Source organism: Coregonus lavaretus (assembly GCF_964263955.1).
Source record: "Coregonus lavaretus genome assembly, chromosome: 3".
NCBI classification, from domain to species: Eukaryota; Metazoa; Chordata; class Actinopteri; order Salmoniformes; family Salmonidae; genus Coregonus; species Coregonus lavaretus.
In genome coordinates, this window is record NC_139990.1 from 56,115,520 (window position 1) to 56,133,783 (window position 18,264).

The 18,264-nt window shown below is 42.3% G+C and overlaps 1 protein-coding gene across 2 annotated transcripts; it reads left to right on the forward strand.

Annotated features, from left to right (window-relative positions):
* The first annotated feature begins 1,874 nt into the window (after positions 1 to 1,874).
* LOC311118899 (frizzled-6-like) lies at positions 1,875 to 18,071 on the forward strand. Of its 2 annotated transcripts, none has more exons than XM_084157684.1 (8): positions 1,875 to 2,001; positions 3,510 to 3,912; positions 10,222 to 10,418; positions 10,712 to 11,120; positions 13,163 to 13,765; positions 14,915 to 15,063; positions 15,281 to 15,733; positions 15,851 to 18,071. In XM_084157684.1, the coding sequence occupies exons 2-8, from the start codon at positions 3,727 to 3,729 to the stop codon at positions 16,005 to 16,007; spliced, it is 2,154 nt and encodes a 717-aa protein (XP_084013810.1). In that variant the 5' UTR covers positions 1,875 to 2,001; positions 3,510 to 3,726; the 3' UTR covers positions 16,008 to 18,071. The 2 variants fall into 2 exon arrangements, with proteins under 2 accessions (XP_084013810.1, XP_084013811.1); XM_084157685.1 differs by having other exon boundaries at positions 3,601 to 3,912.
* The last annotated feature ends 193 nt before the right edge of the window (positions 18,072 to 18,264 follow it).

Sequence of the window (18,264 nt, forward strand, 5' to 3'; positions counted from 1 at the left end):
TTTATGATTAGTGAAAGCCATAATATAGTTATTTTGTTAGATACTTCATCCTATTAGCAGAAATCGTATTTTTCCACAGCCATTTTAGCTGTCGGCTGTGGGACTAGCTGTTCGGTCTGAACTGATTCAAACTGATTCACAAATCATGGGAATTTATTGTGCTATGCAGACGTTGACTCCCCCCGAGGCATGTGTTGCTGGACATACCCCCTGCACTTGCCGGGCAGGCGGGTTGCTCCCTTCGTGGCTAAAGCCAATGTGAGAAACATGCTAATAAACATTTGTGCTATGAAACAAAATAAAAATACTACACTCTGACCCACAAAAATGATTTGCTAGATTCATGATAGTGTTGTTAGACAAAGCAAGGAAAGTAAACTTCGAAACGTGATGTTGTTTTATTGGAATTTGCAGCTGTTGTTGGTAAGTAATGAATCTGTTTGCTTCTGACATGACTTACTATATCTTTAAGTGTCTGATATCGCTGATTAAGACATTTCATTTAGGTCTGAATGGTGAGAAAACATGATAGGGTTGGTGTACATAGACAGAGAAAACAGGACATAGTCCAAGACAAGATCCAGTGGGATAATCAGAAGAGTGAAATACATGTGTGATAAAGTTAAAGATGCAGTCCGGGATCTTAAGCACAACAAATTTGTAACATATTGGATTCATAACATATCATACGAATTGCAAAAATGTAACATATCATAAGAAATGGATGACGAAGTACACCATTGGATTACATAGTACACAAAAAACATGGACCCGTTTTGGCTTGTGCCCACCACATTCAAAACTACCGGCTGAAATTATCCAAAAGTTCTGGAGCATCACTTTAATGTTTGCTCTATCGTTCCTACAAACTAACGTCAATGGGCGTGGCGTAGCGTTTCGCCGGAGCAAGGAGTTTGGGTAGCCAGGCAACTTTAATGTTGTATTATCAGGTTGCAGTGTTCGCGCACATAGGGGTACATGATGCAGACTACTTGTGTGAAAGAAACAGCAGCTGATGGGACAGCGTGAATATAAGTGTTTTTCAAGTAAAAGGTTTTCTAGTAAATCTTTCTTTGTCGAAGGCAAGTCAAGTGCTATGCTGCCAGACCCAATCCCCCCAGTTGAGAAAAAAGTGAATGGGCAGCACTTTTGACCAAAATTAAAAGGTACAGAATGAGCCGAGATTGTAGGCTATTATTGTGTTAATAACATGTTGATAACATGTGACCCCCCCTAAACACGACTTCAGTTACTGTAGTGCACTGCCTCTCATTTTTTTGTATAACCTGATAGGCCTACTATCTAGTGGCTAAGTGTCTCAACTCAAGACTTCTCAACTTTATGTGTCAAGATGTCTCCAGACATCAAGATTATGATGATGGCTGAGGAGTCCTATGCATGACATTTAGAATTTTGTAACCAATTTTTGGCCCCAAAGTTGGCTACAATATGATACACTGTAGGGCTGTGCTTCGTAGAATCATTCCTGCCATCTACTGGTGAATCCAGTCAATCACATAATAAAACCATGATCAGCATTTCTTTGTGACATTTCTAAAAGCCAGTGCACAGCCGCAACAGCTCATCTGCAACCCTTTAACGTTAATTTTGTATCTTTAATGTACAACTTTAATTCTCCCCTTACAGTGAAAAATATAATAAGTCATCATTTAATTGCACAAAGTTGTTACAGCGTTATGATGCGTGTATTATCTGAGATCGAGGACTATCCATCTATTTTGAATAGTACCATTATAAAATACATAATGTTTGTGGCTACACCGTCTGCGCTTGATAATAGCACCTGCAAATGACAACCGCCAGTGTTTCCCCGGATTGTAACTGTATGGGGGTGTTGTATTGAACACGCAGACAGACAGGATGTGGAGCTGAAAGAAGAGGGCGGAGAATAGTTGAAAGTCGCTGGAATTTTTTTCGCAAAATCCGAAAGGATTGCTATGGAATGATGCCCTTTATTTAGGAAAAACTAACAACCAAAGGGTAAGTGTAATTGATGTGACTTTTCTGTCCTTGTCTAAATAAATGTTACATTTGAAAGTTATCGAGGCCCTTTCCAAGGCACGGAGACAGGGATATTTACTAGTCCCACTTCACGAAGTTGGCTGCCAGACATGAGGAACAAATGGAGTTTCCGAATGCCCATTTGGGGAAAACACGAAGGAAGGAAATGTATATTCCTATTCTTTCTAAGTATTCCATGTAACTGCAGTGTAATTTTCTTCAACTTTTGACAATAGGGTTTATTCTGAAGTAGTTATTTTTTACTTTAAAAATGAAAGATCTATGTTTTTTAAAATAATTTGACTGGAGTGTGTGTGATTTGTGACCAAGTCAAAACATTTGACTATTCAGTGGCCTTTTCTCAGTGATATTTGGAAATCGAATATGGTTTTTGTTGGCTAAACTATTCCAAGCTACTGTACATGATAGAAACAGTCATGAAGTGGTTCGCATGGTTCGCTAAATGCCAATCGATACAGTAGCAAAACATTAGATTGTTTGGTGAAATCATAATAATAATCATTTAATCAGCTTTGATTGATTTGTTTATTGTTAAAGCCATTCTCTCCACAGCTCAAACACACACACATACATGTAAACATAAACACAACAACAAATAACCAACCATACAATAGTGCATGGGACTATTGCAGCAAATGAAAAAGTGATTTATGTTCTGCAGTACAGCAAATCATAGACTTATTGAATGCAAACGGCATGCATTCCAGACAGTGCTTTCTGTGAATGATTACCTGTGTGAGATTAGATGGCGTGGCATGCTCCAATCAGACATTGTTACATACCAGACTTCACAAGACACTTAAAGCTTCAAGCCTGTATCAACAAGCTGATGCTTATGTTGAATTAGTCTGCAATTCAGTGTGCAATTCCACCACATAATCTATTCACCACTGCAGAAGAGACTGGACAGATGTATTTCTCACTAGCAATAATCCACTCAGATCAATATGAATGATCTAAAGCAAGTTTATCAGTAAGATGTTACAAATATTGATGCTAAAGGCCCAGTGCAGTGTTTTATACATATTTCCACACTTTGAGATTGGAATAATACTGTGAAATTGTGAAAATGATGATAATGTCCTTTTAGTGTAAGAGCTGTTTGAAAACACCACCTGAAATTTCAGCCTGTTTTGGCCTTCCTGGTGATGCAGTAAATTAGTTAATAGACCAATAAGAAAGAGAGTTCCAAACCTCTCTGCCAATAACAGCTAGTTTCAGTTTTCCCCTCCCCACTGAGACCACTCCCAGACAGTCCTAGCAAATATCTTTGCTAAGAAGCTATTTTTGTTTCTTTTTGACCACTTTAATTGAAAACAATCACAGTAATGTACTTAACTGTTACCCAGAAATTATTTGATATTGAGATAAAAACTGCTGCGTTGGACCTTTATTGCTTTGGAACCAAACCCCATACTTGCCCTTCAAAACACACCAGATAAATTATACTCTGTTCTTTTTTAAAGCTTGGGACTTCCGAACGTGCCACCGTGCTGATGCCGTGGTGGCTGATGGGAATGTTTTACCTGTCATTACTCCTTTTGTCTCCATGGATAGGACCCCAGCAGGCCTAGAGGAATGTGGATGAAGAGTTATCCGGCCTCCAACATAAAGATATCCTTCCACTGAACCAAATAGAGCTGTTTATACACAAATAGTTTAGCCTAGCACCTGGCTGCCACCATGATGATACCCGGGCTGGTCTGGGTGTGCCTGGCACTGATAGGGGTGAGGAGCTGCCACGCCCACAGTCTGTTCACCTGTGAACCCATCAAGGTGCATCGCTGCCTGGGGATGCCCTACAACATGACCTTCTTCCCCAACATGATGGAGCACTATGACCAGGACATAGCAGCCAGCAGGATGGAGGTGAGTGTTTCTCACTGTGATAAAACCCTAAGATTTCCCATCAGACTTGGAGCATAGAGGAAAAAACACCTTGTAGTTTGTTACAGATGTAGGATCTTAATTTGAGCCAGTTTGCTACAGCAGGAAAATAATCCTGCAGCAACATGAAATTAGAATTATTATGTGGCTTATAATTAATGGACATTTTTGTAGGGGTTGATACATTTTTTGTAAGGGAAAATCATGTCTAAAATTTCAAACTGGAAATTACAAACTGCAGAAGCCTTTTTAAACTTCAAATACACAACACATTTTATATTAGCTGCATTACAGGGAAGTTCTACTGCAACAGGGTGATCAAATTAAGATCCTACATATGTAATAGCATTTTTACCATATGTTTGCCATGAATCCAATAGGTGCAAAAGGTTAATTGTGTATTAAAATAACTATTTTTCAAACCATTCTCTATGAACTTGCTAAGATGTAGAGGAAATGCAATCTTTTTAATGGATAGCTGAGTATTGTATCTTGTGTGTCTTAGTATTCTCGAAGGTCTTCCATCCCCTCTCGCTGTAGCTACAGTGTTTAGTTACACGTAATGTAGTTTACAAAAGTTCAATCAGAAGGCTGAATGCTCGTTTAACTTCAACCAGTAAGCATAACATAATTCGTTTTTGTTTCCTATTCTACGGGAATACTGGGAGTGAATACAAACGTATCATCGTCAGCATAGCGTCTTGTTTCTTCTCCTCTTTCCTGTTAGCCATGTGTGGAATGTCATTCACCTATTTATATCAGAGGGCTGATGTAAATACTATGCATGCCAGTCTCTCTTGGCTAAGAGTTGAGGAGAGACTGACTGCATCACATCTTCTTTTTATAAGAAATATTAATGTGTTGAAAATCCCAAATTGTTTGCATAGTCAACTTACACACAGCTCTGACACACACACTTACCCCACCAGACATGCCACCAGGGGTCTTTTCACAGTCCCCAAATCCAGAACAAATTCAAGAAAACATACAGTATTATATAGAGCCATTATTGCATGGAACTCTGTTCCATCTGAAATTGCTCAAATAAACAGCAAACCTGGTTTCAAAAAACAGATAAAGCAACACCTCACGGCACAATGCCTCTCCCCTATTTGACCTAGATAGTTTGTGTGTATGTATTGATATGTAGGCTACGTGTGCCTTTAAAACAAATGTATGTAGTTCTGTCCTTGAGCTGTTCTTGTCTATTAATGTTCTGTGTTATGTCATGTTTCATGTTTTGTGTGGACCCCAGGAAGAGTAGCTGCTGCTTTTCCAACAGCTAATGGGGATCCTAATAAAATACCAAATACCAAATACCTTATAGCCTATATAAGCATGGCACAATAATGCACATTCCTCACGCTTGCTGTTTAACCTATGGGTTCACTTTTGCAATTTTCACCTTCCTCTCTCTCAACCAATGGGTGTAAATCTTGGAATGTACAGTTGAAGTCGGAAGTTTACATACACCTTAGCCAAATACATTTAAACTCAGTTTTTCACAATCCCTGACATTTAGTCCTAGTAAAAATTCCCTGTCTTAGGTCAGTTAGGATCACCACTTCATTTTAAGAATGTGAAATGTCAGAATAATAGTAGAGAGAATTATTTATTTCAGCTTTTATTTCTTTCATCACATTCCCAGTGGGTCAGAAGTTTACATACACTCAATTAGTATTTGGTAGCATTGCCTTTAAATTGTTTAACTTGGGTCAAATGTTTCGGGTAGCCTTCCACAAGCTTCCCACAATAAGTTGGGTGAATTTTGGCCCACTCCTCCTGACAGAGCTGGTGTAACTGAGTCAGGTTTGTAGGCCTCCTTGCTCGCACACACTTTTTCAGTTCTGCCCACACATTTTCTATAGGATTGAGGTCAGGGCTTTGTGATGGCCACTCCAATACCTTGACTTTGTTGTCCTTAAGCCATTTTGCCACAACTTTGGAAGTATGCTTGGGGTCATTGTCCATTTGGAAGACCCATTTGCGACCAAGCTTTGACTTCCTGACTGATGTCTTGAGATGTTGCTTCAATATATCCACATAATTTTCCTTCCTCATGATGCCATCTATTTTGTGAAGTGCACCAGTCCCTCCTGCAGCAAAGCACCCCCACAGCATGATGCTGCCACCCCCGTGCTTCACGGTTGGGATGGTGTTCTTCGGCTTGCAAGCTTCCCCCTTTTTCCTCCAAACATAACGATGGTCATTATGGCGAAACAGTTCTATTTTTGTTTCATCAGAACAGAGGACATTTCTCCAAAAAGTACGATCTTTGTCCCCATGTGCAGTTGCAAACCGTAGTCTGGCTTTATTATGGCGGTTTTGGAGCAGTGGCTTCTTCCTTGCTGAGCGGCCTTTCAGGTTATGTCGATATAGGACTCGTGTCATGAACAAGTAATTTTTCCAACAATTGTTTACAGACAGATTATTTCACTTATAATTCACTGTATCACAATTCCAGTGGGTCAGTAGTTTACATACACTAAGTTGACTGTGCCTTTAAACAGCTTGGAAATTTCCAGAAAATGATGTCATGGCTTTAGAAGCTTCTGATAGGCTAATTGACATCATTTGAGTCAATTGGAGGTGTACCTGTGGATGTATTTCAAGGCCTACCTTCAAACTCAGTGCCTCTTTGCTTGACATCACAGGAAAATTCCAGCAGTCCCACATAGGGCTACCTGCCATCATTGCCAAAAGATACCGTTATGCTTGTTTACACTGAGCTGCGCTGAGGTCGGAACGCAGTCATGGTTACATTAAGACACAGTGGAGCCGGCGCAAGATATGGGTTGGAAAAGGTAACTCAATGCAGGGATGGGATATACCTGAACTTCAGAAGAGGATGCACTACCGTGTGAATGTTCTCTTTCGCCTTGAGATTGTACTCCAAATGTTACCTGTATCCACACTGATACATCGAGAAGATTGAAATACTGCTAGTTTTCCCAGAAAACTGCCCTTTTCGTCCTCATGCTAGCTAGCAGTAGCCACCACAGCCATTTTGGAATGGCAGTGTCAGCCAATCAGCCCCTTTGTTGTTCATTCCATAATGACTGCTGTGGCTGCTGCTAGCTAGCATGATAACGAAAAAGGCAGTTTTTTGGGAAAACTAGCAGTATTTCAATCTTCTCGATGTATCAGTATGGTGGAAAAACTAGCAGTATTTCAATCTTCTTGATGGAGCAGTCTGGATAAAGGTAAAATTCAGACTACAGTGGCATATCCCATCCCTGCATTGAGGTACATTTTCCAACCCGTATCTCACGCCGGCTCCACAGTGTCTTAAAGTAACCATGATTGCGTTCCGACCTCAGTGTAAACAAGCGTAACGGTAGGGTCGGTATCCTCTGGCAACCTGCCATCACATCATCTGGCTTTTATGATATTCTCTCGGAGACAAGGCCATTCCCCAAACTATTTAATAAAATGTCATATTTCATTCAGTCTTTATGGTTCATTCAGTAAAGCCTGTACTCGATTGAAATGAGTGTGGAGCAGACAGAGAGAATGCTGGAGGACTCTTTGTGTGGTGTCTATCTATCAAGCTGAGGTGCTCCTCTTATTTCAGGACAACCTCAGGGAGCCACAGGGAACTCTGGGTACTTTGTTGTGTGGGGCGGCCTTTGATTTAGGAGAGGAAGGGGAGGTAGACACACCCAGCCTCACACAAAGACTAGCCAGCATTCCTTCCACACTGTACTCTCTCTCTCTCTCTCTCTCTCTCTCTCTCTCTCTCTCTCTCTCTCTCTCTCTCTCTCTCTCTCTCTCTCTCTCTCTCTCTCTCTCTCTCTCTCTCTCTCTCTCTCTCTCTCTCTCTCTATTTCTACCTCTCCCCCCTCTCTTCCTTTCTTTGTCTCTCACTCCTTCACTTCACTTCAAAGTGTCAGTGTTAGGTATCTATAGTAATAGATGCATACAATGCCTACTGCTGACAGTCAATCTGACCAAATGGCATGTTGGAAAGTGTGCCATAATGGGGATCTAGGTATTGTTATGAAGTTGACTTTCCTGTTGCTCATCTGTTCAGTGTTATTCGATATGATTTTCCAGATGGAGGACTAGCCCTTTCCTTTAGGGACATTGTTCCTGTTACCATGTCAATGTGCCAATATTCTACTAGTGTTTGGCAGCTTAAAAGTAACACTTCAGGCACCTGTAAGGAAACTGACCAAAATAGCAGCGAGTGAAGAACTAGCATATGTTTTTAGTATACATTTCAAACTCAACCAATGCATTTTGAAATTAGGATGCTATATTGTGTAGCCCTTTCTTTCAAATGACCAAATCGCTGTCTAGTGGCCTCATGGGTGAAATGTTATTAATATTTTCATAATTTAATAATTAATAAACATAGTTTAAAAAACAACTGCAGAAAATCTGGTGTTTCTGTGTCAAATGGTTTAGTTATATTTCAGTCTTCTGTGATGAATTCATTTCAACTCTATATCTGACATGGTACAGGTTTCTTCTTTTTTTAAAGTCCATTACCATGTGTGTGAGGTGTATAATTTGGTTTCAAAGTGTGACCCTGATTTAGCCCACTGCAGTAAAAGGTTAATTGAGTCATTATTATCCATAGTCGAGTGACCTTTGGTAGAAATCTACAGTAGAGGGATCATGCTTTTAAATGAGAACATACAGAGGCCCCAATTCCAATACACTCCACATGTATTCCAATTTACAGTGGCTCCACAGACAAATACACGAAACGGCAGATTGTAGACTAAGAAGAGCTCTTTGAGATGGAGTTTGGGACCTCCAAAGAAGTGAAACAAGGAGCCATACAGTCGGAGAGCGAGTTCCCCAGGCCCCATCTAGATCTGGGCTGCTGCCAGCCTGGAGCTGGGGAAACAGTCAGGGAGAGAACATTGAATAGTGGGGTTGTTAGGTTGGCCCTGTGTTGATGGTGGGATTGAGGGGGAAATGTGGCTTATACACTGTAAACATCGGCTGGATTTACTGCCGCCAGCAGTCATAGTTCTTTCTGCATAACTGCATTTGTAAGCGGAACAGGAATGTTTGATAACATGGTGTATCTGATCCAAAGCAAGTGGCCCTTAGATTAAGATGGCCACATGATACAGTCTGTAATCTTTGAAGGATACAGTTATAATTGTTTTGGGAATGATTTGTGGCAGTCGTTACTGATGGTATCTTAAGCTTTTGTGATATGGTCATTACTTTGACAAGATCTGTTTATTTGGATAAACTCTGTTTAGCGTGACAAAACAATGCCAAAAATAACCATTAATGCTTTGGAAAGATATGTTTTCATACTTTGGTAGAAATCACTGTGAACTCTTTAACGATTGTTAGAGCAGAGCAGCAGCTTTAGTGTGATGGAATGGATACTGAGCAGAAGCCCAACAGTTCTGTCCATTCCAGTCAACATCCCTCTTGACTCCTGGTTTCCAACCAGTCCCAGAGTCATTTCCTGATGCCCACCCCCATATACTAAAATCTGTTGAAACGGAAGAATATGAGACAGCCTCTGAAAGGAATCCTTTGTGTGGCACCATAATACAGTGCATTACAGCCTCTTATGTAGAGTAGCCTTTTTAGCTTTTCCAACCAAGTCACGTGTACAGGAAAATAAAACGATTCTATTTATGGATTTGCCCATGGCAAGGGACCTTCATGTACTGTATTGTGGCCTTGATTGAAAGAATTAACCTCACGTTGACTGACTTTTTAATTACAAACTGTTGTGATGTCTAAATGAATCTAGTTGAACTCAATATTGGTTGTTGGATTAAAAACATGTCTGACCATTTGTTCAGCTCCACCCTTACAGGGACAGGAGCACAGTACTGGTATTTAGTAGGGTAGCAAAATTCCGGTAACTTTCCCAGGTTTTCCCAAAATCCTAGTTGAAATATTCCTGGAATTAGGTTTGAATAAACCAGAAATCCAGAAACTCCAACCAGGACTTCTGGAAAACCTTTGAATTTAGGGAAAGATACCGGAATTTTGCAACCCTAGTATTTACAGTATGTTCTTGAACCATAAAAATCTGAATGTATCTCTCTCTCTCTCGGTCACTCTCTCTCTCCCTTTATCTCTCTTTCTCTCTCTCTCTCCCTTTCTCCCTTTCTCCCTCTTTCTCTCTCTCTCTCCCTTTCTCCCTCTTTCTCTCTCTCCCTTTCTCTCTCTCTCCCTTTCTCCCTCTTTCTCTCTCTCCCTTTCTCCCTCTTTCTCTCTCTCCTTTCTCTCTCTCCTTCTTTCTCTCCCTTTCTCTCTCGCTCTCTTGCTTTCTCCCCTTCCCTACCTCCTCTGTCTCCGTAGCCCTTCATGCCGCTGGTCAACCTGCGCTGCTCTCCAGACGTACATCACTTCCTGTGTCAGGCCTTTATCCCAGCATGCACTGAGGACACCAAGGTGATCCGGCCATGTCGTGACCTGTGTGTGACAGTGAGGTCAGACTGCAGGAAGGACATCAGCACCTTCGGCATTACCTGGCCTCCGGAGCTGCACTGTGACAGGTAGATGTGACTGACTGGGTTGAACGCAATTCTCCAGGTCTCAGGCAAGGTTACTCATCACGTGTGCGCGGTTCACTGAACCACAACATCTGTTACATACATAGGCGTGTTGTACTGTGCCAAGTTTTATAGATGAAAAGGCACATGCGTGACATTTTTCAGATGACCAAATAGTAAGCGTTTATAAACTGCTTGCTAACAGCTAGTTGACCAGTTATTACATTTATCAGCACTAAGTTTTGAAATGGTATTTAGTTATGGTCTTGACTCTTTACCCAACTTTTCTCCTCTAGATTGGAGGATTGCCTCTACTCTCCAGATGGCTCAGCTCTGCCACCAACCAGACTGACCACACCCAAGACCTCTCTGTCTGCTAAGAGGGACATGGGCTTCTGGTGCCCCCTTCAGCTGAAGACCCGGCCCGGCCAGGGATCCACGTTCCTGGGTGCCGGGGACTGTGCTCCCCCTTGCTCCAACATGTACTTCAAGCCCCATGAGATCGAGTTCGCCAAGACCTTTATCGGGGTGTGCTCCATCGTCTGCCTCTGCGCCACGCTCTTCACTTTTCTCACCTTCCTCATCGACGTCAAACGCTTCCGCTACCCCGAACGGCCAATCATCTTCTATGCCGTGTGCTACAGCTTCGTGTCGCTCATCTACTTCATTGGCTTCCTGCTTGGGAACAATGCATCCTGCAACAAGGTCTGTTTATATCTGTGTCTGAAATGGCACCCAATCTATATTGTACACTACTTTTGACCAGAGCCCCCAGATCCATATGGGCCCTGGTCTAAATTATTGTACTATGTAGGGAATAGGGTGCTATTTGGGATACATCCCATTACATCCCATGTCTTGTGATGTACAGTACCAGTCAAAAGTTTGGACACACCTACTCATTCCAGGGTTTTTCTTTATTTTTACTATTTTCTACATTGTAGAATAATAGTGAAGACATCAAAACTATGAAATAACACATATGGAATCATGTAGTAACCAAAAAAGTGGTAAACAAATCAAAATATATTTTATATGTGAGATTCTTCAAATAGCCACCCTTTGCCTTGATGACAGCTTTGCATACGCTTGGCATTCTCTCAACCAGCTTCATGAGGTAGTCACCTGGAATGCATTTCAATTAACAGGTGTGCCTTCTTAAAAGTTAATTTGTGGAATTTATTTCCTTCTTAATGCGTTTGAGCCAATCAGTTGTGTTGTAACAAGGTAGGGGGGTATACAGAAGATAGCCCTATTTGGTAAAATACCAAGTCCATATTATGGCAAGAACAGCTCAAATAAGCAAAGAGAAACGACAGTCCATCAATACTTTAAGACATGAAGGTCAGTCAATACGGAACATTTCAAGAACTTTGAAAGTTTCTTCAAGTGCAGTCACAAAAACCATCAAGCGCTATGATGAAACTGGCTCTCATGAGGACCGCCACAGGAATGGAAGACACAGAGTTACCTCTGCTGCAGAGGATAAGTTCATTAGAGTTACCAGCTTCAGAAATTGCAGCCCAAATAAATGCTTCACAGAGTTCAAGTAACAGACACATCTCAACATCAACTGTTCAAAGGGGACTGTGTGAATCAGGCCTTCATAGTTGAATTGCTGCAAAGAAACCACTACTAAAGGACACCAATAAGAAGAAGAGACTTGCTTGGGCCAAGAAACTCGAGCAATGGACATTAGACCGGTGGAAATGTGTCCTTTGGTCTGGAGTCCAAATTGGAGATTTTTGGTTCCAACCGCTGTGTCTTTGTGAGATGCGGTGTGGGTGAACGGATGATCTCCGCATGTGTATTTCCCACCGTAAAGCATGGAGGAGGAGGTGTTATGGTGTGGGGGTGCTTTGGTGACACTCTTTGTGATTTATTTAGAATTCAAGGCACACTTAACCAGCATGGCTACCACAGCATTCTACAGCGATACACAATCCCATCTGGTTTGGGCTTAGTGGGACTATCATTTGTTTTTCAACAGGACAATGACCCAACACACCTCCAGGCTGTGTAAGGGCTATTTTACCAAGAAGGAGTGATGGAATGTTGCATCAGATGACCTGGCCTCCACAATCCCCCGACCTCAACCCAATTGAGATGGTTTGGGATGAGTCGGACCGCAGAGTGAAGGAAAAGCAGCCAACAAGTGCTCAGCATATGTGGGAACTCCTTCAAGACTGTTGGAAAAGCATTCCAGGTGAAGCTGGTTGAGAGAATACCAAGAGTGTGCAAAGCTGTCATCAAGGCAAAAGGTGGCTATTTGAAGAATCTCAAATATAAAATATATTTTGTAATATGCCATTTAGCAGACGCTTTTATCGAAAGCGACTTACAGTCATGTGTGCATACATTTTTACGTATGGGTGGTCCCGGGGATCGAACCCACTACCCTGGCGTTACAAGCGCCATGCTCTACCAATTGAGCTACAGAGGACCACCCATACGTTGATTTGTTTAACACTTTTTTGGTTACTACATGATTCCATATGTGTTATTTCATAGTTTTGATGTCTTCACTATTATTCTACAATGTAAAAAATAAAGAAAACCCCTTGAATGAGGAGGTGTGTCCAAACTTTTGACTGGTAGTGTATGTCCTGTGATGAAGTTATGTAGCTATGTATTGTGATGTTTTATATGTATGCCAGGTATACCTCTTATTTTCCTAGCAAACTTCTCTATGGGACATAAAAGTAGTCATTCATTCGTTAATCAATTTATTCATTCATTCATCCCAGGCGGTGCACCCGGCTGCCATGGACACGGTGGTGCTCGGCTCCCAGAGTAAAGGCTGTACGTTACTCTTCATGCTGCTCTACTTCTTCTCCATGGCCGGCATCGTCTGGTGGGTCATCCTCACCATCACCTGGTTCCTGGCCGCCGGGCCCAAGTGGAGCTGCGAGGCCATCGAGAAGAAGGCGGTGTGGTTCCACTCTGTCGCCTGGGGGATCCCCGGAGCACTAACCGTCATGCTACTGGCTCTTAACAAGGTGGAGGGAGATAACATCAGCGGCGTGTGCTTCGTGGGGCTCTATGATCTGGACGCGCTGCGGTACTTTGTGCTGGTGCCGATGTGTATCGGGGTGGTGGTGGGGCTGTCTCTGCTGCTGGCTGGGATCGTGTCGCTCAATAACGTGCGTCAGGTGATCCAGCACGATGAGAGGAACCAGGAGAAGCTGAAGAAGTTTATGATCCGTATCGGGGTGTTCAGTGGTCTGTACCTGGTGCCCCTGGTCACTCTGCAGGGGTGTTACATCTATGAACAAAGCCAGCGCTCCACTTGGGAAAAAACCTGGATCAATGACCGCTGCCAGGAGTACAGCATCCCCTGCTCACACAAGGTAACACACACGCTTAGCACTAGAACATTTTCATAATAATTTGATATCTCTATGAAGATATGCCGCTGCAAAATTCATCAAACATTAATAGATGTTAAAAATCAGTGCTGTTCTTATGCCTTCTTTCAGCCACAGTAGAATGTACGATGATATTTGCCAGATGTTTAAATGGAAATGGTCTAATTAAGCAATAAGGCACGAGGGGGTGTGGTACTATACAACATCTGTAGAGGACAACCCTACCTCACACACGAAGCGGTGCATGTCCTAATCCAGGTACTTGTCCTCTCCCGTCTGGACTACTGCAACTCGCTGTTGGCTGGGCTCCCCACTTGTGCCATCAAACCCCTGCAATTTATTCAGAACGCTGCAGCCCACCTGGTTTTCAACCTTCCCAAGTTCTCCCATGTCAACCCGCTCCTCAGCACACTCCACTGGCTTCCAGACGAAGCTTGCATCCACTACAAGACCATGGTGCTTGCCTACGGCGCACTGCCTCTCCCTACCTATGCTCAAGGCCCTACACCCCAACCCGAGCACTCTGTTCTGCCACCTCTGGTCTCTTGGCTCTCCCACCCCTACGGAAGGGCATTTTCTGCTCAGCCCAGTCCAAGCTCTTCTTTCTCCTGGAACCCCAATGTTTGAACCAGCTTTCCCCTGAAGCTAGGACAGCAAAGTCCCTTCCCATCTACCGAAAACACCTGAAACCCTACCTCTTCAAAGAGTATCTTAAATAACCCCCCCCCCCCCCCCCCAAAAAAAAAGGATAATAATAAAATATTCCCGAAACAACACCATTTCCCTTGACACCTCCCCCCACCACCCTCTTTCTAGCTTTGCTGATAGCTACTTTATTGAGGGAATGTGTACTTACTATGCCTGTGATATGTGGTTGTCCCACCTAGCTATCTTAAGATGAATGTAAGTCGCTCTGGATAAGAGCATCTGCTAAATGACTCAAATGTAAATGTATATGGCTAATATTCCACGGCTAAGGGTTTGGCCATTTACCACAAAACCTGAGGTGCCTTATTACTATTATAAACTGGTTACCAACGTAATTAGAACTGTAAAAAAAAAACACAGCTTTCAGCCAATCAGCATTCAGGGCTCAAACAACCCGGTTTATAATACAATGTTGTGTTTCAGACTACAGAGTCTGATCGTCCGGACCTGTCCCTATTCCTGATTAAATACCTGATGACCCTGGTGGTTGGGATCTCAGCTGTGTTCTGGGTCAGCAGCAAGAAGACCTGCTCAGAATGGGCCTTCTTCTTCAACAGGACCAGGAAGAAAGAGTATGAACACTTCACTAATGCCTGTCTCTCAACTGCTGAAACAAATCATATTTTCTACATGGATTGTATCCCAAATGGCACCCTAGTGCAAAAGTAGTGCATTATATAAGGAATAGGGTGCCATTTGGGAAGCAACTTGGGTTTTTACAGTATGCAACATTTACAGATTGCAAATAGATATAATTATACTGTGTTCTAATTATATTTCTCTATCCAGCCCCATTAGTGAGAGCCGCAGAGTTCTTCAGGAGTCCTGTGAGTTCTTCCTCAAACACAACAGCCGTGTCCAGCACAAGAAGAACCACTATAACCCCGGCTCCCACAAACTTAAGGTAATTTCCAAGTCCATGGGCACCAGCACCGGCGCCTCAGCCACCGGCAACCACGGCACCTCAGCAGTGGGCAACCATGAGGCCGTCCGGGGCCAGGCTTCTCTCTCTGAGGCCAGGGGCTCGTCTGAGGCCTCCGCCAGAGAGCAGCTGGAGAGGGGCAGCTCCACCCGTGGCTCCAGGCTGGGGGAGAGGGACAGGGAGAGGGAGAAGCAGCCCAGCGGACAGGCCCTGTCTGGGGGGAGAGAGGGGAGAGAGGGGGCAGAGAGACGCAGTAAGAAGGGCAGCTCCAGCAAGGTTAGCAGCCGCTCAGAGAGCTTCCACAGAGTCGCAGAGGGAAGGTAAAGACAGATACTTTCACCCTTTTGCCCAAGTACTTTCTGACCTATACATACGTACTTAAAAAGGTTTTGTTCGCTCCACCGTTAACAGGTTGTTTTTGCAAACTTGTCTTGTAGGATGACTCCCAGGAGTGAACTATCAGAGACGAGACAGGTGCCCAGTGGACAGGACCTGGCTTTAAGCCACTCTCACAGCGGCAGTGCGAAAGGCTCCGTCCCTCACCTGGTTCGCCAGGTACCAGAGGAGAAGAAGGACAAGGACAGCAGCTGCTGAGCCCAACCAGCAGGCTCCTATGATACTTCACACTAGCAGAGATGGGCAACTCTGGTCCTCAGGGGCTGGACTGAATTTCTGCTGGTTTTTGTTCTTCCATTCAAATGAGCAACTGATTTAGCCTGTCATACCATACCAGATGTGTACACTCTCAGATCAATCAGTGATATTAGTGGATCGATTAAGTACCAGAGAGAGAAGAGAAAACCAGCAGAAAGTCCAGAAAATCCAGAGGACAGGAGTTTTCCTTCAAACCACAGAGACAGGAAGGAAGAGACTAGGTGGGTCACCAGGGTCTTAGAGAGCTCCATTCACTGACCGACCCAACAGGTGTAGCTACTGGACATCAGTCAGCTTTACTGGATCACTGGCCACATCAAGGTGAATGAGGTTAGAGAATCATGCAGCTCTTCAGACCAACGGATGCATTTCCCTGCTGTAAAACAGTCACTTAGGTTGACGTATTGTTTATTTACTTATGAAAGCTATACTTTTCTGTTAGTAGATTGATATGTAAAGTGTGTAGAATATACACTGGCAATATTTATGTAAAATATTTTTTTTTCTATCACTGGACTAGTCTTTACACTGAGTTTAAGCGCTTGAAAATCTGAAAATCACAAATGTTTCACCAAACAATCAGAACTTCAAGGATATCTAGTGTGGTGGTTAACTATTTTTATTTTATTGTTGTATTCAAATGGTTAATGTCATTTGCATGTAGACAATTCCATCATGAAAGAATGAGTAGCAAGCATAGCAGCTCTGTAGTTAAAGTAATTGCATTAGACAGGAGGGTCTCACTACCAATACACTCAGTATGCTACTCTACTTTTCATTCCATTTCCATTACAATGTTTATTTCAGTATATCTATAAATAGTTACATAAGCAATTTTCAATTTTGCTGACTCTCCTCATAAACTTATTTTCCTGTAAATCTGTGTGGAGCATGTGTTTTTATACTACAGTTTCTAGAAGAATGTGCCTCATGAACTAAATCATGGTCTTCAGATAATCTACAGATGCTTTACATGTGTGACATAGTCATTCCATGTGTGTATTCATCTCCAGTGAAATATGTGGACAAAGTAACCATTTCTGGCTTATTTCTGGCTCTTGACCTTATGTAAATTGTTGTGGTTGGACATCTCACTACACTAGAGGAGTTACCACTTAGAGATTAACCCAGTGCAAAGACTGAGTGAAAATGTTCAATTTGTACAGAGATATAAAGTTTGTTTTGTTTTGTTTAAACCAAATATAGTAGTATGTATGCCTACCATAATAACTGATGATCCAATATGAAAACTCTAGTTGAAAAATCAGAGATTAAATCCAATCCAAAGCATGTACCTAGTTGAGTGGATTTTTTTGGACAAATGTGTGGGTTTTGTTCAGTATTTGCAAACTTGGGCGGCAGGTAGCTTAGTGGTTAAGAGCGTTGTGCCAGTAACCGAAAGGTCGCTGGTTCTAATCCCCGAGCCGACTAGGTGAAAAATCTGTTGATGTGCCCTTGAGCAAGGCACTTAACCCTAATCGCTCTGGATAAGAGCGTCTGCTAAATGACAAAAAAAAAAGGCATGATTCTTACCGGTAATCCTTGAATTGTGTTTGACTCTACACATTTTTCTTGCAAGCATTTTCCCGAAAGGCCTGTTGGGAATAAGTCTTGCAAACTGTATTAGTGAAAACCATTTATCCATCCATACATATTCACAATGCTTTGATTAGTATTTTAATCCCTCCATTCTGTACTGTTTTATTGTCTTTATTTTGACCCTGTCCTTTGATCTTCACCCAAATCTATAGTATTATGTGGCTATCCGAAGACAAAGGTTACAGCTAAAGGGAATTTGTTCTCTTGCTTCCACTCCTTCACACATTAACAGTATAACCACTACTCATCCTTGATGGCATATGGACTTGTTTAGGCTATAGAACATTTTTATTTTATTTTAAATTCCCTATACATTTTTGTGAGCTTTTGTAGTGTTATGTTGTATGTACTATTTGATATATATTTTGTATCAATTCTATTTCCTTTTAATAAAAGATTATTGAATAAAATAAACTGAAATGTAATTTGTCTCATGAATGAATGCCTGGTTTTGTATCGCCCATACAGACAGTGAACCATGCATGGTTGTGTTATATGCCGTGTTCAAAACAACTGGGAACTCGGAAATCTCCGACTTCAGTGCGTTCATGACGGGAAAAAACTAGCTCCGACTGGGAAAAATATTTTTGAACGTTCA